Consider the following 20137-nt stretch of genomic DNA (forward strand, 5'->3'; position numbering starts at 1 on the left):
ACGTTAGTAGACTTTATGCTAAAGATTATGGCCAAGACTTGTCATCGATCTCCTCAACCAATCAACACCCTACAAATGCGAGCGATCCAATAGGAGGTGCATGAACAGGGTCCGGATCTTGTCAGCGGAGATGTCCGCGGGGGAGCAGGGCAGTAAGATCCGCGGTAGCCACTTCATTCCCGACTTATAAGCATCAGGGCCACAAACTCGAGCCAATATTTAGTATTGCTAACCAAGGAGAACCTGACGTTTCCGAGAAGATAAACAATTAAGTAGCTTCACCTTTGAGACCAACTCAAGCGAGGCGCCACATCGGATCATTTTTAGTTATTTGTCAAAACAATCTGCAACCACATCTACAACGACACCACCACCAAGACATACATACATACATACATACATACACAATGTGTCGCAAGGGTAGAGCAAAGGTCAAGTCTGGTTGTAAAACATGCAAGTGAGTCTCTTATATAACATCTTCACTGCATGATTCAAGAGCCAAGCACTAACAATCTAGACTGAGAAAGGTCAAGTGTGATGAAGGCCGTCCAGCATGTCAAAGGTGCCTCTCGACCGGTCGTACATGTGACGGATATGGTATCTGGGGTGGAGGATCAAAGGATCTGGTAACCAAGCAAATCCCACGCTCCAATCCAACCACCATCCTTGCTTCACTAAATACCCATGAGAAATTATACTTTGACTGGTTCAAGCGCCGCACATCCACCAAGATCTCGGCTACTTTCTCTTCAGGCTTCTGGAACACCCTTGTCTTCCAAGCAGGTTCCAGAGAGCCTGCTGTGCTACACGCACTGCTCGCTTTGGGTTCAGCGCACAAAAAGGGCGTTGTCGAAATGGGCGCACATAGAAACGCCCCCAGCGCCGAGATGAACCAACAGGAGCAGTTCACGTTGCAGCAGTACGTCAAGGCCATTGGATATCTGCAGCCACACTTCTCCGCCAAGGACAGAGCCTCTTGCCGTGTGGCTCTCATCACATGCATTGTATTTGTCTGCCTGGAGTTCTTCCGGGGCCACTTTGCTACGGCTCAGCTTCACCTCAAGAACGGCCTTGACATTCTTGCCCATATACAGGGCCTCCATGATGCTAGCTCAGGGATCCTTGCCCTGAAGCCATGCCAGGAAACCACCGACACTTGGATAGTGGAGGCCCTCTCCAGACTCCACATCCAGGTCGAACTCTTTCGACACCTCTATCATCACTCGTGTGTCATTCTGCAGCCGGCGCCTTACCCCCAGGACATCACACCTGATCGCTTCGACAGTCTTAATGATGCTTGGAAGGGACTGGAGCTCATTTACAACCAGATATTTCACCTCACCCACCGAGCCCGTCAGCAACAGCACATAACTACAACTGAGCAGGTATCCCAGAAACTTCTCATAGCAAGGCTCGCCCAATGGCAGCTCATGTTCCATAAGTTCCTGAACACTCGTCCAGGAGGGCTCAATAGAGACATGGTAAAAGCATACCGGGTTGTGCGCATACAGTATGCCATGATAAACATCATGGCTGACACATGCATCCACAATAACGAGATGATATATGACTCATGTACGGACAAGTTCATCTTGCTCATACAAGAGCTGACAGGTCTGTGGGAAGCATCGGCTCACGATTATACCCTCGAGGACGAAATGCCTCTGCATATCATGGCAACGTGCATGCCTAGATCCATCATCGACCTCGGCTGGCTACCAGCGCTATACTTTACAGCCGTGAAATGTCGCGTGCATCGCATTCGTATTGAAGCGCTTAAGCTCCTCAGAACAAGTCCTCATCGGGAAGGCATCTGGGATGCTCACATCGTTGCGTGTGTGGCCAAAAAGGTCATCGAGTTAGAGGAAGGGGACTTTTATGAAGGCATTGACCTGGATGATGACTTCCCCTTGAACACGTCAATGCGTGATCAAGATTTTGAGCTACCACTGTTGACTGAGTATCGAAGACTGAGTGAGATCGAGACGGAGCTTTTGGGCGCTCCAATGGACAAGATTCGCTTATATGGGAAAAGAGAACAAGAGGGTATAAACAGGAGGGTTCTCTTGTCGGAGTATAACGTGAGCGAGCAGACCTGGGAGGATATTTGAGAGCAGGAGGGCTTTAACGATATACGAACGAATGAATGAGTTTTAGATTAGCGATCATAGCGAGATTTTGTACAAGTAAAGAATAGACTAGATGAGATGCATGTCAATAAGTTCAGTGGTATAAGACGCGATAAGATAAGCGCTAAATACCCCGTTCCCCGTTTCCGAGTCGGCGCAGGGTTCCAAAGTAAACAATTAACTAACACAGCCGCGGGGTACCTTGATAGTTCAGTCTAACCCTCTTCTTACTTCTACATTTATACGTTCTGTCCTGTCTCTCTTTCTCTGCTCGACTCTCAGCCATGGACTCTGAATCTGTCGTCTCCCAAGTCCAGCGCAAGATTGAGCTACAAGCCCCAGAAGATCTCTCGTACCTCATCGCAAACGTCCGTCGCGCGGCCACCGAACGTTTAAATGAGGCTTTCCCTCCTGTCGAAGGAGCCGACGGTGAAGATGAATTGCGCAATCAAATAGAGAAACTCGTCAATGAGGTACATCATTCCTACCATACTCTACCGCTGAGACCTGACGTAACCGATTAAACAGTACATCGATAAAACCTTCTCACTCGCATCCCCGAATCTCTCCATAAATGGCCTGCCCGTCATTGCAAACACCTTTCTCTCCGAAACCCCCGCCGAGCCAGAAGAAGTCTATGAACCTTTCGATACGCGCAAGCGCCGTCGCGTCGCAGACCTCATCACCCAGGAAGAGAAGCTCCTCGAGGACGTCGCAGCACTCAAGCGCTCCGTGCCCGCCACCGCTGCCGCGAACCAAGCCGAGCAGCTGCGCGATAGTCTCAAGCGCGACGACGACATGCTGGAAGCGCGCAAAAAGCAGGTTGCCACGGAGGCGACCGAAATCGGGCTAGACGTCCAACCGCTCGAGAGGCAGAATGGTGTTGAGGCTGGGTTCCGAGATGCTGTTGAGGGTTTGGGCAGGTTAAAGCGCGAAATGCCCGCCGTGGTAGCCAAAATGGAGAGAGCGCGCGTCGCCGGCGAATATGTTGTTACGCAGGGACGATAAAGGCACCCAACTACTTCAACCTTCGCATATATACCCAGGGCGGCACTTCATTGTACTTCGACGGGCATACTCAGGAGTTGGGGCACATTGGATTAATCGGGAATATCTGGCATCACATTCTGGAGAGCCACACACATCCAACACATCTGGACCGCTTCTATTTTTTGAAAATTATGGATTTGGTGATCACGATCACATCCTTGACGTAAGTCTAAAAACACAGGCCACGCGAGCCTAACACAACTGGGGAAGAAAGGGGATCTTGCAAGTCTTTTTCATTCACACGAACGTCACTCCAACCTACTCTCCCGCAATGTATGTTATCACTTGGCCCCCTCGCTCCCACAACCTCCAAAACCTCGTTGTTGAAAAAAAGGTATAATGAACGAGAGAAAATATGTGGTCTATATTAAGACGCAGAGGAACCGCTCTGTCTATCTTTCATCGACATCAATCCCATCACACATCTCCTCCTATCATTTAAGCAGCAGCAGGGGCGGGAGCAGGAGCTGTCTGGGTAGCGTCAGCACCCTCGGCAACAGGAGCGGCCTCAGGGGCCTTTGCGGGCTCCTCAATCTCAGAGCCCTTGTTCTCAATAACATTGGCATCCTGCTTCTTCTCCCACCAAGCAGGGCGGGCAAACTCGGCCTCGTGCCAAGGACCAGCGTCGCTGCTCTCACAGCCGCCCTCACACTGGCACTCACCGCCGAAGGCCTTGGGGAGGTTCTCGGCAGGGATTTGCTTGAGAAGCTCGCTCTTGTATCCGGATCCGAGAATGTTGATCTTGGAGACGGTGACGGGGTCCAACCAGCCCTTAACGATGCTCCAGACAGTGGAGAAACCCCAAGGGGCGTTGATCATATACAACTTGCCGAGACGCTCGGGGTAGTAGTTCTGGGAGATGACGGAAGCCTGCTTGACGTAGGCATAAACCTGAGGAACCTTGCCGATGGAGACACCCTTGAGGTCCATGACAGTGCAGCATGTCTCGAGGAGGTGACCAGCCTTGCGGGAGCAAGCGGGAAGACGGGGATCGGCGACACGCTCGTACTCGACAGCAAGGTTGGTAAGCATTCGCTCGGCGGTGGTGATCTTGTACATAGCGTTCAGGTCGATACCGCCAAGAGTCTCGATGTAGATGGGTCGGCCATCCTGTACAGAGAGAAAAATATGAATCAGCAAGCAGTCCTTGATGAATGTTTTGATCGATTATCATACCTTGTCGGTCTTGTGGTAGAACTGAGTGTAGTACTTGTTGATCTCAGCCTTCTCGGGGTAGTCCCAGACAGGCACAGTATCGTCGAGCTTGGTCTCCTTTCGCCATTTCTCGGTATCCAAGAACCTATAGTGGCGGTCAGCCCCCCTGTCGCGACCAACGCATTTCTTTTTCCACCGCCATCAGATAAACAGGAAAGTTCTTACATGGTTTTTGAGGCCTCGACATCGAACTTGCGTGCTCGGAGGAATCGAAGCTGTAAGGTCATTAGCATCTGTTGTGTTGCGTGGGCGTCGCGTAGCATGGCCTGTTTTCAGGGTCCATAGCTTAGCTGTATCTTCGCACCAGAGTCAATGTGTCCAATCGGTCGGTGCAGCCCTCGGACTCGAGCATCATGCGGAACTGGTGAAGCTTGGCAATCTGGTCCTCTGTGAGGTAACCAGCGTGACCATCCTGCTTCTCAGGACCCTTGATAGGGAAATCATAATTGTCGTACTTGGGGTTCAGATCCATGGTGAATAATAGTAGTAGATGGTGGGGTAGATGAGGAAGGAGGGGAAAAGGGAAGAAGAATCCGCAGTCAGAAAAACAGCGGAATGCAAAGATTAAAAGAGACGTGACGCAGTATGACGCCAAGAAGTTTGATGTTGATGAAGTGTTGAGGCCAAGGGGTAGGTCTTCAGAATTTAAGTCGCCCGTCCTAGGTGCTGAGAAGCGTAATTAACCCGTTTCTGGGCTGCTAGACTACTAAGTTATCTGGCCTGGTCTCCCCTAGAGATGGATCTCTGCTGCGTGCTGCGGTGGGACTTCGTCATGGGTCAAAGGTACCTAGTTCAGTTGACTCCACCTGAAGCGGTCTACCTAGAAGCCCACATTCCGTTGAGGGGTATCACGTGTTGTAGCATGTGCTAGAGGCTAGCTAAGATGACAAAACGGGCCGCCTATCTTATCATCGGTCCCACTTCCGATGCTTTTGTTAGTCGACGACTCTTGGAAATATATTCGAGTTTCACGAAAAGCCAAAATCTTTAGTCAATCATAGCGTTGCTCGCTTTCTATGGCATAATTGTTGCAGCATCATGAGGAATTCCTCCCAACGGATCACCCTCAATGTCGCCCGCCTCTTCCACACTTCAGTCGCCGGGCCACGGCTGAGGCCTCATCGTTCATTTCATATCACATCTCTGGCTAACCTCCCACGAAAGCGAAGCTTCTTTACCTCGAATCCATACCTTTCCCAAGCTGATGATGATTACCGCCCATCAAACGAGACTAGCAAGGAAGAGAAGGGTTCTTCCGCAGCAAAACGAAAACCTACTCGATCCAACACAGCCAAGAATTCTTTGCGCCGTGTTGCTATCATAGCCCAGCAGCCAAAGCGAGGTCCAACAACGCCAGGAAGTACTAGCGATGAACCCTCCAACGTGGTCAGCGCAACCTGCGTTGCAGAATCGTTCAATATGCCGTTGGTTCTTGAGATCCTCTCATCTCATGGTTTCGACATCGATCCAGATGGCACAAATTTTGACGCAAATGAAGTGGTCCATGCAAGAGGAGTGAATGGTGGAGACATCTTTGTCTTTCCCTCTGGTACAATCGTGACATGGTCGCTTCCACCAGACGTCGTTACCAGGCAGATCATGCGTGCTGCCGAGGAAGCCCATGACACCAAGCTTCGGGAGTTTGAAGATCTTGAATTTACAACCGATACAAACCGAGAAGCAAGTGTCCTCAAGGGCGATCTCATTGTCCTCGGCACACGAAAGGAGCACAAGGAAGCCGACAAGCTGGACACTACCCTAGCAAAGGTTGCTTTCTCCTCAGGTCTTGCCCGAAGTACAAAGCTCGCCGTTCTTGAGACAGCATTGACATCGTACTTTGAGAGCACACGCAACATCCCTGCCCTTCTCTCCCAAGGCGCTGGCATACCCCTCGGCCGTCGCTTCATCCTCCAAAAGACAGGCGAGCTCCTTAGTCTTCGCGCTCGTCTCAATCACTACTCCGAGTTGACCGATTCTCTGCCCGACATCTTCTGGGACACAAGTTCCGAATTGGGTCTTGAGGGGTACTATGAGCAAGTCGGTCGTGCGCTCGACGTCAACGTACGTATCCGCGCGCTCAACCAGAAAATGGACTACGCAGCCGAAATCGCCACAGTTCTACGCGAAATGTCAAGCGAGCAGCACGGTACAAGGCTAGAGTGGATCATCATTTTGCTCATCGCTGTTGAAGTCGTCTTTGAGCTGCGCCGCATCGTTCTGGAGATGATGCAGGAGCGTGAGATGGCTGCTGATCTGCCAAAGCCTGCTACACCAGTGGTGTAAATTGTCAGTCTAGGTGGACGTGTCTGCAATACCTGGACGGTTGTACGAAACGATGTATTATTGGTGTTTGTGAAAAAGATAGATGACGAAAATACGGGTCATTGAATGGCCTCTATTAGATACCCCCAACTCTAGAATTGACGATCAACTCACACTCAATGAGTGTTCTCTGTGTGAAATAGAGTTCTGAAATCCAGCGATAACTCGATATATTAGGAGACATGACTACTAACTGTGAGGAATAGCATAATTGTCCGCTTAGTACATTCTGTCTGATGCTTGCTTCTCTGTCATCTCGTCTATCAATTCTCTACTACTCCCATTCATGATCCCCTCAAACCGTTTACAGCTTCAAATTACTTCATCTTATACTCAAACTTTATGGGATCTGTTTTATCAACTTAAAGAGATATTATCGATGGTAATAGTGTACCTTTTCTTTCATCTGCATACACGCGCCACTCTGGCGTCTTTGATTACACGGCCAGGAGTTTCCATTCCCCAGGTTACCTATTCGATGGAAAGACCTCAGCTATTCTCTGCTCTTCCTTGTAGTAACAAAATAAGCTCCTCATCCCTTTTTCCCTGGCTCTCCAAAAACCAACTCCTCAAAAAACGTAGTTAATAAACACAATTCGAGAATCCACCTCTAAACGCCCACGTGGTCTGCCTACTCGCTACCCCCATACCCCAGGTCCTGATCGATTCTTTATAACTCATTCCTTTCCTCGTCTCGGTTTCCAAAGAGCCACGGCGTCGCCTACTGAGATGGTTTATGTTGCATGCCTGGAATCGGTGGGACTGGGACGGGAGTCACCTTATGCGGAGGCGGTGGTCCTGGTGTCCCATTCACACTCGATCGTGAAGAGTTCGGTGTCGGGGGCTTCTGCTGGGCGGCGATACTAGCCCGAGCAGCTGCGAGCCTGCTGGCATCCATGACGCCCACCGGGCCATTTCCTACTCCGTAACCGGGCGTACCTGGCTGCGCGATCTTGTCGGTGAACATGGCGGACCGCTCCTGGGCAGCAACCCGGGCTTTCGCTTGATCGAGGATTCGTTGCTGTTGTGCCTCAGGAATAACGGTGTGGTATCCTGTAAGTCCAGGGTTCTGAGCAGGTGTTCCTTGTTGAGGGGGGTTGCTCGGGTACCTATTCATTTGATTTCCCGCCGCTTGATTTGGCGTGCCATATCGCGGGGGCTGCTGTTGCTGCATGTTATTCGGCGATGCGCTGTAGGCCTGTCTATTAACCACAGGAGACATCGTGCGTTGCGGCATGCCTTGTCCGTTCGTGTAAACCCCAAAGTTGGGTTGCGCAGGGGTGGCAGCTTGCTGCTGGGGATAGCCTGGCTGGAAAGGGTATCTCTGACTAGGAGTACCCGGTTGAGCCGGCATCTGCCCAAACTGAGGTCTTTGTTGAGAAGCATACTGAGGCATGTTCTGGTGGCCGTAAGGAGTTTGAGCTTTCGCAACTTGGGTTGCGTACTGCGCAGGGTACCCGTTGGGTCGGGAGTACTGGTTAGGTTGAGGGGGTCGGGCTTGAGCAGGCATAGGTCGCGGCTGAGGCTGGAAGCTAGGTGTAGGTCCAGGCCTGTAGTATTGTTGCTGCGACATTGAAGGGGTTCGTTGAGGGGTTGCATACTGGTTCTGAGGCGTGTGATGCCCGTAAGAAACACCCGATATACTGGGTGTGCGTTGTGGAGGTGGTCGAGCATTGACTTGAGCAGCCTGTTGCTGGGCTCTTAACCGGGCCTGAACACCCGCTTCGTCCTCTTCCATAACTCCCTTGTAACCATCGGTCTGAACCTGGACCTTGGTGCTGATGAGAAGATCCTCGAGCTGATCTCCGTTCAATTTGGCTACTGCATATGGTGGCAGAGTCTTGATGATCAATGCAAGCTGAGCCTTGAGCACCTGGTACGTAGCTTGCTCCCCTTCGGAAGGGGTCGGGCCAGGGGTCGCCAGCATATCGCCTGTGACTGGGTCGCTCGATGAACGGTTTTGCGAGTTGGGTAGGTTGAGGTTTCGGATACGCTGGTAGGAAGACAGTGTTTCGATCAAGTCGGTAACCTCTTCCAGAATTTCATCCGCTTCCTTCTCCTCGTTCGTTCGCTTGGTTCCCAGAGCCTCTTCTAGTGACGGATCAACGACTGACTCGTCCCAGTTATCAATCGCTTCCTGGATAGCCTTCTCGTCAATTTCCATGACATTATCATTATCGGTCTTCTCCTCATCGTTAGCGCTGCCGCAGTATTCGACCTCGATCATGTTCTGGAAGTTCTTGTGTCCTGATCGCTGCCACCACATTCGACCCGCGACGCTGGATGGCACTAGTGCTCCCGAGTCGTCCTTGCAAGGCGCAAAGCTGGAAAACGCGCCCCGGAAAAGTGATTCCATTTCAGACAACTCAAGTTCGGTGGTCGAAGGTCGCTTTCCAGCCAGACTTTGCGCACGTTCTCGCTGTTTGTTCAGGGTTTGTGACGAAGGGGTCGCGTTGCTATAGTCAAGGTAGCACCCTGCGGACAACTTAGTAGTGAAGTAACTAGCATTTCGGAACTTGCAGTTGTCGGTCAGTTCTGGATGATAAAAATCCAACGTGTTACCCTTGGCTTGCGTCTTGGGCTGCTTGGGGGGCTGTAGGGGTGGCAAAGACCGAGCTGATGAAAACAAGTCTCCCAGGGTCTGAGCTCGTTCGTGGGACGTTGTGGGCATTATGTGCGTTAATGATACGCCTGGAGGCAGGGTCAGATCACGCAAGTTGGTTTCATCGGAAACTGGAAGACTGGAGAATAGTTTTTTCTCCTGGGGTGCATATCCGACAACAGAGAGTACCAATTCTCCCCTTTGAGGAGATGACGGCAGCTTGGCCTCGATGGGAAGAGAGTCCGAACTGATCTTGGGGTAGGCCTTTTCTCGTCGAAGAAGTTGCATGGCCTTGTCCTTGAAATCTGCGATTTGTGTCCTCAATGTATCGTCGGCCGACTCATCTTTGTCCTCGGAAGGCTGCATCTTGATTTCCTTGAGAGCGACATGAATTGCGGACACGAGGTCATCAGCCACCTGGTCAAGATCCTCATACACATTCGCAGTAGCCTTGTCGGAGATAGTGGACGGGTCGGTCGACTTCTGGCGCTTTACTCGGTGATCATCTTCATCGTCATCATCAGAGGATTCGGGAAGGGGGCGCTTAAGGATGGAGGGACCGACGTCGTAGCTATCGAAGATGAGTTAGTGCACGGAACAGAGAAGTCATTCGCGATCAAGTTGCGATGTGACAAAAAAAAGTTGTAATCGAGAAGAAAAATGACAGGCGTACCTGCTGAGGACTTCAACGAAAGATTTTATCAAATCGCGTTGGTCCTTTTTGGGCTCTCCATTGGTAATGGCAGGTTTTTGCTCATCGGAAACCATTTCCTCATCGCGATCCTCTTCTTCTTCTTCTTCAACATCGCGTTTTCGCTTTCCCGGGGCGACGGATTGCGCCTTATCGAGGGTAGGCGATTCTGAGGTGCCGTTGGCTTGGACGGCCGTGGGCTGGGCCATGGTGGGTGTGGTCATGATGGCTTCAATTTGAAAGCCTTGGTTCGTTTTTTGTCGTCGTCGGGGCGTTGGCCGCGCCTCGTCGCGATACGCGGTAGTGTCAGTATCAGCGGTCGTGGCAGCGACAGTGGCAGTGGGTAGTAAAATGATAGTGGTAGCAGTAGCTGAAATGGTAGCGGTAGTGGATGGCAGAAACGGGTCAGGCCAGGTCCAGTCGCAATTCAATCCAGTCGCTGGTGCAACTCAAGGTAAATAATAGACTTAGTCGAGACAGCGCAAACCAGACTTCCCTTTCAAAGATGACCACGACACAATCGTGCAATCGATGTAACAGGGTGTAATCGACTCGAAAATTACGCGACAAACACGTCTCGGAACAATATCTCGAGTCAGAAAACGGGGGGGGAGAGAAACGAGACTCGTGCTCTGCTCTGCTCTGCTTGCTTGCTTCGCCTTGCGCTGAGTATGGGTCCAGGCTGGCCTGGGGGGGAAGAATGTGTCTCCTCGATCGCCAAGTACCCGACCCTTACTTGTCGCTGGCCCGCGCCAGACCCACTTTAGCACCGTAGGTTACGAAGAGACGGTGGTCTACAAAGTTAGACACGTGACTAACTCAACTCAGCGGTTTAATGTAGGTACCTAAGTACCTTGGCAACCTTGCTGCACTGTACTACCAGTAGAGTCAGGAACAAGCAGGTCATGTTGATTTCACAGTGAAGCGTTATGTTCTACTTGAGTACCTATGTCGAGGTACTTTTGCGATTAGATACTGTAAAATGTTTGAAGCCCTCACATAAACAATCTCGCAACGAACAATTGATGGCTCTCGTTTTAATAATTACACATCATTTGAGCTGTTCATGATCAGCCATCAAAACACCTGGGACGTGGCTGCAGGTCTAGCGTAATCATGATCATAATCATCGTTAGCTTCAGTATGTATGCTCCGATATGATCTCATCATAAACACAACACGATCATGCAATTTAAAAAAGGCAGGTTAAAAGTCCATAAAGTTCATATTACAGAGCAGCAAGTCTGAGAAGCAATTTCCTCAATACAGCATACTCAAGTCTGTCGTACAGTTCAAACTAGTAGTCCCATGCCATTGTCCAAACCGGTGTCCATGCTGCGTATTCCCATGCGCTATTGAATAATTCATACATAAATGTTCATTTCTTACTTGGCACGAGCCAGACCGACAGCGTTCTTGCCGAGGTCATAGACAGAGTAGTATCGTCGAAGGAAAGCATCACCGAGGATAACAAGAGGACCCACGGGCTCAGGGAAGTCCATACCCTGGAAGGTAGAGATACAGCTGCCCTGGACCTCGAGGATGTAGTCGGTGGAGGGAAGGCTGTAGTTGGAACCAGCAAGGGTGAAGGTGATGTCGGGCAGAGAAGAGACCTTGTCACACTCAATGGTGTACTGGCCGTTGTAGCCCTTCTTGGCACCAATCTCCTTGTTCAGGAGCTCAGCGAGAGCACTGGGGAGAACGTTCAGAGATGTACCAGTGTCGAGGATAGCACCAGTGTTCTCCTGCTCGGCAACCTCGTCGCCGAAAGCAATGGCATCAAGATCGACCTCCCAGTAAGCCTTGCGGCGGAGAGGAATGTACTCGAGATCGCCAGTGTACTTGGACTTGTCAACGCCACCGAAAGTAGCCTCGCTCTGACCCTCCTGACCGTCAAGGTAGAAAGCGAAGACGGGCTCGTCCAGCAACTTCTGGTTAACCATTTGGTAGAAGGGAGGGACCATGCCGTTCACGGCAATGCGATCGTAGCCGAGACCGAGGATACCATCGAAGCGACCGAAAGCGAAAGCCAGACCGGGCTCCTTGGTAGCCTCAGCAAAGTCCTGGTCCTTGATCTTGAGGTCACCAATGGAAACGACATCGTTGGAGACGAAACCGGACAAGCTGCCAGAGCCGTAATGGATCTCGAACTCGCTACCGTTCTTCTTGTAGGTGGATGAAGCAGATGAGTCGTACTTGGAGTGGAGGTAGCAGGCGATGCTACCACACTCTTGGGAAGGAACCCAAAGGTTGGAGCTACCGGTGTCGAGGACAACCTTGAAGCTCTGGGGAGGAGTACCAATGGTAATCTCGGAGAAGTCTGGAAGAGGTCAGCTTGGAATGTGATCCGTCGAATTCGATGATACCTACACTGGGCGTTCATGAAGTTGGAAACGGGGACGGGGTGGCCACCCTCAACGCTGGGGACATTGGTAGCAAAAGCGTAGTCGGCAGCGTTCTTGGGGCGAGCAGCACCCATGTACTTCTGGCCGAGGCTCTGAAGGTGGTCCTCAACGGAGTTCATAGCCTGCGGATTGTGTTAGAGAGCTTCAACGGAGCGCGCAAACATGACGGGAATCTGTCGTACCAGCTGGTCGGCGAGAGGAACCTTGTTGAGCTTCATCTTGTGAACGCCGGCCTGGGCAGAGCCCAGAAGCGCGGCAGCGGTAAGAAGAGCGCTCTTCATGATGGGCAATCGGATCGAGATTGCGACCGAGTTGGATGTGAATATAGATGCTCGACAAAGAGTATTGCGAGCTGTGGTGTTGATGAAGAATGAAGATGCAAGATGCAAGATGGAGTTGGGGGAGATAAGAGAAGATTGATGGTTGGTTAAAAGAAGTGAGAAAGCGGAGGAGAGTGACAGTAACGGAGCTCAGGTCAGTCCGAGCTGGGGGAAGCTTATTGCGCGTGTTTGCGGCCTGTTTCGGCCGCACCTGCCTGGATTCGTCAACAACGCCTCACGCCTCCAGGCCATTGAAGCCTTCCCCCTGCGAATGGCCTTGTGACTTGCCTGGCAATGACGCACCATTGCGCCTTCCCCGGCTCCACTTTCCTTGCCTGGCAACGAGTACCTCCCGCCTTAGGCATGCGTCTTTATCTGCATTACACAAGCGTTGTCTCATCTTATCTACATGCGTATCAGGAACAGGAACGGGAACAAGCAGCAATCAGCTTGTTACAGCACTCTCTCTGACCGGGGCTCGTTTCGTTGATACTATGCGTTGTCATGACAGCTTCGTCATGAGGTTGGCGGTGATCATTGTTGACAATGACTGATTGATTGTGACCGACTCTTCGCTTCGTACGATAACCCCTGTGTAAGTCTCACGCGTGCTGAGCTGTTGAACTTAGTGCTGTTGGTGGCTCGGACTACCACTAATTACCTGGACTAACCTAGCATTGGATCTGGGGTTATCAGTGCTCTAACTTGACGCGGATCCTTAATTGTGCCTTGTTCCTGGATGTTTTATGGGGACATGCGATCGACATGTCCCCCAGGAGACATCCACAATGTGCTATACCGATTGTTTACCTGTAAGGATGAACGATAAGTTAAACGGTGAATATAATTATTACAACAAACTATATCTAAAACAGCTTTGACCTATTACAAATATACATGGTATCCTTAACCGGTGGCGGCCCACCTATCCTATAACGGTGACAATCACCCGGTTGCGCACTTAATCCATCATAAACCATAATCTCGTAACATCGTTGACAACATTGGATCAAAACACTCAACGCCCACCCATCTCCTTCTTGGAACGCTCCATCGCTTCGGCAAAAGTCTGCCTCACATCATCCAACTCAGCATAATGCTTAATAAGAGCTTCCAATCTCTCACACCTTGAGCCAGACACTTCATCGGATAGCTTACACCATCCGGAGTGAAGTGCAACGAAGAGAAATGCAAGACTACCACGGCAAACTTGGTCGTCACGAATCCATGAGCGAAGAGCACCTCTGGTGAGGTTGACCCTACAGCCACGATCTCTGAGCAAAAGGACGAGCAAGCTCTTGAACCCGTTTTGTCCAGCCTTGAGGAATGCTTCGACAGCATCTTGACCGATACTCAGAGTCCCCTTTAGATATCTCTGCATCACGGGCAAGAGTCTATCGCCATGTCGCACGTTAAGGGTCGTGTTGATGAGCATATCTTGGGTGATTTTAAAGTCATCCTCAGCTCTCTCCACCAGCCTGGGGAACTCTTTCACTGAGCATACACCTGCTGCTGCATCGAGGAGACCCTGCGTCACTCGAACACTCTCGTTTTTGTGCTCAAAGATGACCTGCAGACCAGGGTATCCAAGCTCCCACAACACCTCGATAGCGATTTCTTCATCAATGTCAACATCATCAGCGCGGTTCTTGAGAAGCATTTCGAGAACTTCAGGGGCCCAGTCATCTGAGTCTTTATCTGGCGCGGCGATCGCTGCTAGTACGACTTCTTTCGTGAACAGAACCTGGGATCGTGGCATTTCGAGGAAGATGGCCATAAAGTCTGGTCGGCTGCGGGTGTTGGCCAATGCAAGGATCATGAGTTCTTCGTCAACGAAACCCTCGTGTGCCCGGTGCTTGAGAAGGACTCTGAGCATTGCTGGTCCATAGCGATTCTCAATGGCTCGCTCAGCTACGGCTGTGGTAATCTGAATCCGTCTTCCATGCTCGGTGAGGAGGTAGTCCATGGTCCTTGGGTGACAGACGCTAGCAATGTTCCCCATCATCCATTCGTCAAAATGGATGTCGTTGCCGTGCAGCTTGAACAACAACCTAAGTATGTCCAGTCCATGGCGCTCATTTCTTGTGGCTCCAATCATGGCAGCGTCACTCCATCGGAACTCTTGGTGTCTGAAAATGAGATTCATCATCTCAACGGTGGCACACTCAGCCGCAGCGCAAGAAAGATCTTGGTCCCGCGAAATCTCATCCTGTCGCAGCGTCATGATTGTCTGGAGCATTCCGGAACATCCCCATTTTGCTGCGGCACGGATCGTGTATGGGGTCATCGACTCGCCCTTCTTGAGAAGAAATGCCAGCATCTCGACTCTCCCAGTTAGTATCGCACTGACAACTGGCGACTTGAGGCGCGCGTGATGCTTTTCTCTGTCCTCGTCGGTATTGCCGAAACCCAGATGCTCGGCGTTTTCTCGTTGCTGGTTCAGTGATGTGCTGTTGGTGGGATATTCAGAACCGTTGGGCAACCCCTTGAGAAATTTGATGGCATCCTCTGCAGCACGAAGCTTGCAGATACTTTCGCTAGCATAACGTACCCAGTGGTAACTATACTCCGATTTCGCTTGGAAGACACGCTTTACTTGAGTAGTGCTTGTTCCTGACCAGCCCCGCTTGCTTGCGATATGTCGAACACGCTGGTTAATAAAGACTTCCACGTCGTTCTTTGACTGTGAGAATGAATCGAGGTCCCTGTGAGTAAACTCACCCAAGTACTCGTAGATCTTTGAACTTGGTCTACTCGTAATGGCGAGACTGAGATTCTTTGCTGGCTTCCCGCCGTGGAAAGTCTCCTCGATGAGCTCCAAAAGAAGTGTACGGGAGTTGGAGTCGCACTCGTCCAGTCCATCAATTACACAGAAAATATGACGGTCAGATCTGAAAGCGACCTCTACCAGCAGATTCCACAACGCCTGAGGCTTCTCAAAGACACGACCACCGCGGTAGGCGTGTCTTCTGCGGATCCTGTCGCTGAGAAGGTGTGGGTGATTTTGGAAGATCTGCGATAGTAGTCCTCGAAGGACCCCTTGAGCGCTGTTCCTTAGTACATCTTTGGAGCCACAGAAGAAGTAGGCGCATGTGTTGGTGGGATCAGTGGCGAAGTCGTTGGTGAGCTTCTCAGCGAGATAGACAGCCATGGTCGATTTTCCTCTTCCGTGGTTGCCAGAAAGCCACAAGACATGCTGATTCTCTGTCTCTGGCTTCAACCAGTTCTTAACTTCCTGAACACCCATCATCCATTCACAGGTCTTGGGGGCTCGAGGTCCTTGCTGCGTTCTGAGAGCATCCTTTGCTATCGAAGGATCTGACCATATAAGATCCCGATAGAAGGCTTCAATTTGCTTCTTCTTATCCGCATCGCCTAAAAGGGTCAGTGTTTGTGAAACAGAGAATCTCAAGAGTTGGCATTTTTACTCAAAATGTGACGCGATTCATAGCGCTTATGGGCGACTGTGCTGGTACTTGGCCAAGGATAGTGACCCAAGAAACTATCTGGCGACAGAGGCGACTCATCCGAGAGACGCGACATTGAGGATCGCGGCGAGTCGTTACTCGCATTCGAGAAACCCATTTTTATGTTGTTCTCGTTGTGAAATATAAAATTGAGATGTCAAGTTGAGGTCTACAACCTGAATCAACTTACAACAGTCGGTGTACTAGAAACTGCACCAGAAAGTGGCTGGCGTGATGCATGCGTCGACTTGAAGAGGGGTGGTGCTTGTAACCGTCTGTCATCAGATCAAGCGAAGAGAAAGTCTCATGACCATGAAGATTAAAAATGAAGTACTGTAACGGCGAGGAAGAAAGGAAGAAGTGAAGAATGAATGAAGACTTTACGCGCTTTGAGAGAAAGAGTCGCGTCGTATTCGAGATCGTCTTTATGAATATCTGGCAATATGTCACAAGTGGAGTCATGAAGAGGAAAAACGTTGGATAGTATTAGGGGAGCTAATGAAAATCTAAATCAAATTAAACCATCCGTTAATTATCAGGTTTCGTTTTCCCCTCTCATTGAGTGACCTCAAAAGGGGGTAATTTAGGAGGTTGGTGTCCACGCCAGCGCCAAGTATAGTCTAGGTTTGGGCTTGTAAATCTGACATCCTTTTCCAAGGCTGTAAATTCGACACCGGTTATGACGTTGACTGATGTCTTCTAAAAGGTTCTCGATAATCGTCAAATAAACATTTTGCTTTTTGTTCTTGTAGACAGACTCTCAATATTTCTTGCAGCCTTCGTCGAGTCTAATGCTAGTCATGACCCCAGCCTACCAATTTTGAGCCCATGAATGTTATGCAAGTCATTAATGCCCCCCTGTCTATCTCTTGGAGAGAAACACATTCCATTGGTTGGTTGCTGTCCAACCCAAAGCTCTGGTTAAGCGCTGTCCTGCAATATATGTAAAGGCTAAAGAGCATATATAGCAATAACAAGCTTGAAGGAATGTCGCGAACCAAGCTCAGTTGACTGAAGGATCATGGTCAGTCGGCGTAGTTTGTTTATAATAGTAATTCTAATGTATGCAAGTGAAAGTGCGGACTGACCGTTGTGACCAAGTTTGGAGGCTTTTCAGGATTCTGAAGGACATATACTTTTGCGACGATAAGCAAGCGCAACTTTTCGAACTATTCGTCCGGGTATTTGCATGTACTTCCCGGTTCCATCTTCCCCCAGAGCGGCATAGGGGTGAGAGTTCAAGTCTTTCGTGTATGGTGGTTAAACAGCTAGTGGTTGCCCGTCGTGAATGCCTTTAGCCTGTCAAACGCGATATACTTGTCTTGCACGTATTTATCTTTTATGCCCTTGTAGATTGAACTAGAAGTGTTTCGAATGAAATATGCATCTAGTCGTTACTTCTTACACAGCCTTGTGTCTTGAAACTGCTTGACAAAAAGCTTGATGAGGTGTAATTGTCGCATGTCCAGCACAAAAGCATAGCTTTATTCTTGGGCATTATATTTCAGTTTCTCCTGAATAATCTTTTCTTACAAGGTTACCGATAAGCACAATGCTTTTGACGTTAGGCAATAGTTATAGGTAACTAGATAGCAGAAGTAATGTTACCTCTAAAGTAGTGCCGATAGATAGAGCTATAAAGTGTCAGATGTCCTTTCACGCTTTGTTCTGATGGGGGTCTTCTCAAAGTCTAATAGATCTAATCAGCCTTTCACGCTTTACAAAAAGATCCAAGAAAAAGGGGCCATTTCGGATTCTTCCTAAATCGGGTTGTTTTTGTTTGTTGATCTCCACAAATGTTGAAGTCAATCATGGTGGGTTGGCTTATTACTTAGGACAGGTATAATACAAGTTTGCCCAGAGTAAGGCTCTAGCTCTATCATCTCGAGGTCAAGCGTGTCGAAAGACTGAAACAGAGCTGAGGTTTTAATTCGCATCTTCAAACAGCAGGACACAAGGCTTGCTACTATAATATCTTTTGTGGCGCCTTTGTATCCGTTTAACAATATTGTTTTGAAAGAAACAACTACCGTAACTCAACAGATGGACACTCCAAAGTTTAAGATTCTAAGAAGAAGTGAGTGATTAAGTACTGCTATGCTGAAAAATAGTAAGAGGTTCGCCGACCTCGACACTCTTGCCTTGGCCGACAGCTGATGACCCCAGACTTGGGTCATCCATCTTATTTATTGGATGGCATTTTGACCACCAAGATCACATCGAGCCGATATGCTTTTCCCGTGTCTTTTAAACACGGAGGCAAAACTCAGTAACCAGCTCAAAGGAGAACAGAGAGTCTATTTATATTCTTAAAGCTCAAATGCCCATTAAAAATATAGTACAATAGATAAGCATGGATACAAGATGCAAAGGTCTTAATATTAGGTATAGACGTATTGCATACTGTTGTATTATTGGGGATATACTATTATAGTTACCGCATCTTCCATCTTACTTAGATTAATAGTATAACGCTAGAAGTATCTATGTTACTGTGTGTATTATATTAGAGTTATCATCGTTGTTATAATGCAATAAACGTAATTTAGATTTGCCCCTCGAAGCATAAGACGTATAGGGAAAGATGAAGAGTGATAACTGTTAATTATTAAACTGAAATCTTCTGGTTCGACTCATATTTTTGTTTCTCGTGTTGGTTCACCCATGTACTTTGCAGAAAGTCCGCGTTAGGAAGCCAAATTCGACGGTGGTCGGTACCATTAAGCCCTCATTCATGCTTTCGGCAGACTAACAGTGGCTAATATTCCCAGACTGTAGTCATTTTATTCAAAGCAGAATTTATAAAAAGGCTTTACGCATCTAATGTGGCTAGCAGAAGAGTCCTTTTCGGTATGCATATAGCTCATCAGCTTACAAGTAGTAGCAACGTAGCCATGTACGCAAATATTTATCCATATAATCTTCCTCGTTGTACCATGCGGCAGTAATTGGATCTAAATACGATGTTCCGAATCTATTCATGCCGGTTTGGTAGGGACATAGGTAGGTATTCAGGAACTTTAGTAACCGGAGCCTCGTTCCTGAAGTTTCAAGTCAACCAACAGCTATCAATACATGAGTTGACCTCGGAAGCTATAAACGACTGTTGGTCGACCCCTGCAGATACTGTGGACATTACCAGTAAGTTCTTTGTCTGAGTAACAGAATGGAAGAGCCGGATCCTCGCTGTTGCCGAGATCCATACATATCTTTGCTATGGATCTTCTTGAAGACTAATATGTACGACCAATAACCCTTCCTAATAGACTTTTTATAGGCTACAAGTCAATACATAAAGCGCGGTAAGACAACGTCATTCATGTTTATGGGCTTCACCCATAAGTGTTATCTACCTATTTGTAGATTGAGTCTTGTAACCAGGTGATGTTATAGCCTTGCAAGTATTTACTGTTCTTTTGTATTAGGGAACAGGCACTCAGAACACCAAGAATAGTGCTTGATTAGACGGAAACATGCATCACAGACATCTAGGGATGATAAACAAGTGGTGGATCATCTGCTGATCAGTCCACCTTGTTACCGCTCGCCTGTTGGTCCAGACCTGTCGATGAAGATGCAGCACGAAGACGCAGTGCCTGCGTGTAACTTGTAGAAGATCGGTCAGGAATGGCCTACATGATACGAGGCTGAATGTGGGGTATACATAAAGGACCTACTTCCTCAGAAATCGACTCGACCATCGAGAATCTCATTCCTCATTCCAAACAGACATTATGAAGTACACAACCCTCGCTACTACCCGTCTCTCTATCGTACATGGGCTGATCTCGCTTCGGCCGCCTGTTGCGGCCTCAAAATCTGCGACGGCTTCAACCTCAAGGGCAGATGCAAGACTTCTTGCTACCCCTACACCAATACGCCAGTCGCCATCAATGGAGATGGAGATGGAGATGGATCAAAGGCACCTATCGTTTC

General features: G+C 49.1%; 7 protein-coding genes across 7 annotated transcripts; 3 read left to right on the plus strand and 4 right to left on the minus strand.

Annotated features, from left to right (window-relative positions):
* Positions 1-407: 407 nt before the first annotated feature.
* FSST1_012156 (Zn(II)2Cys6 transcription factor) lies at positions 408-2111 on the plus strand (the record flags this gene model as incomplete). Its single annotated transcript, XM_083235357.1, has 2 exons — positions 408-457; positions 518-2111. The coding sequence occupies 2 exons, from the start codon at positions 408-410 to the stop codon at positions 2109-2111; spliced, it is 1644 nt and encodes a 547-aa protein (XP_083081852.1).
* Positions 2112-2413: 302 nt separating this feature from the next.
* On the plus strand, positions 2414-3137 carry FSST1_012157 (uncharacterized protein; the record flags this gene model as incomplete). The annotated part of the gene is made up of 2 exons (XM_083235358.1): positions 2414-2602; positions 2658-3137. The coding sequence occupies 2 exons, from the start codon at positions 2414-2416 to the stop codon at positions 3135-3137; spliced, it is 669 nt and encodes a 222-aa protein (XP_083081853.1).
* A 480-nt stretch (positions 3138-3617) lies between these two features.
* On the minus strand, positions 3618-4866 carry FSST1_012158 (CRAL-TRIO domain-containing protein; the record flags this gene model as incomplete). Its single annotated transcript, XM_083235359.1, has 4 exons — positions 3618-4289; positions 4356-4479; positions 4560-4609; positions 4699-4866. The coding sequence occupies 4 exons, from the start codon at positions 4864-4866 to the stop codon at positions 3618-3620; spliced, it is 1014 nt and encodes a 337-aa protein (XP_083081854.1).
* A 566-nt stretch (positions 4867-5432) lies between these two features.
* Positions 5433-6677, plus strand: FSST1_012159 (RMD1 family protein; the record flags this gene model as incomplete). The annotated part of the gene is made up of 1 exon (XM_083235360.1): positions 5433-6677. The coding sequence occupies one exon, from the start codon at positions 5433-5435 to the stop codon at positions 6675-6677; it is 1245 nt and encodes a 414-aa protein (XP_083081855.1).
* A 760-nt stretch (positions 6678-7437) lies between these two features.
* Positions 7438-10233, minus strand: FSST1_012160 (uncharacterized protein; the record flags this gene model as incomplete). The annotated part of the gene is made up of 2 exons (XM_083235361.1): positions 7438-9889; positions 9992-10233. 2 exons carry the CDS (start codon positions 10231-10233, stop codon positions 7438-7440), a joined length of 2694 nt encoding a protein of 897 aa, XP_083081856.1.
* A 1161-nt stretch (positions 10234-11394) lies between these two features.
* FSST1_012161 (proteinase A) lies at positions 11395-12695 on the minus strand (the record flags this gene model as incomplete). Its single annotated transcript, XM_083235362.1, has 3 exons — positions 11395-12329; positions 12380-12536; positions 12597-12695. 3 exons carry the CDS (start codon positions 12693-12695, stop codon positions 11395-11397), a joined length of 1191 nt encoding a protein of 396 aa, XP_083081857.1.
* Positions 12696-13752: 1057 nt separating this feature from the next.
* FSST1_012162 (uncharacterized protein) lies at positions 13753-16319 on the minus strand (the record flags this gene model as incomplete). Its single annotated transcript, XM_083235363.1, has 2 exons — positions 13753-16109; positions 16163-16319. 2 exons carry the CDS (start codon positions 16317-16319, stop codon positions 13753-13755), a joined length of 2514 nt encoding a protein of 837 aa, XP_083081858.1.
* Positions 16320-20137: the final 3818 nt, after the last annotated feature.

The sequence above is a fragment of the Fusarium sambucinum genome, chromosome III, assembly GCF_050947815.1.
Source record: "Fusarium sambucinum isolate potato_lamoka chromosome III, whole genome shotgun sequence".
NCBI classification, from domain to species: Eukaryota; Fungi; Ascomycota; class Sordariomycetes; order Hypocreales; family Nectriaceae; genus Fusarium; species Fusarium sambucinum.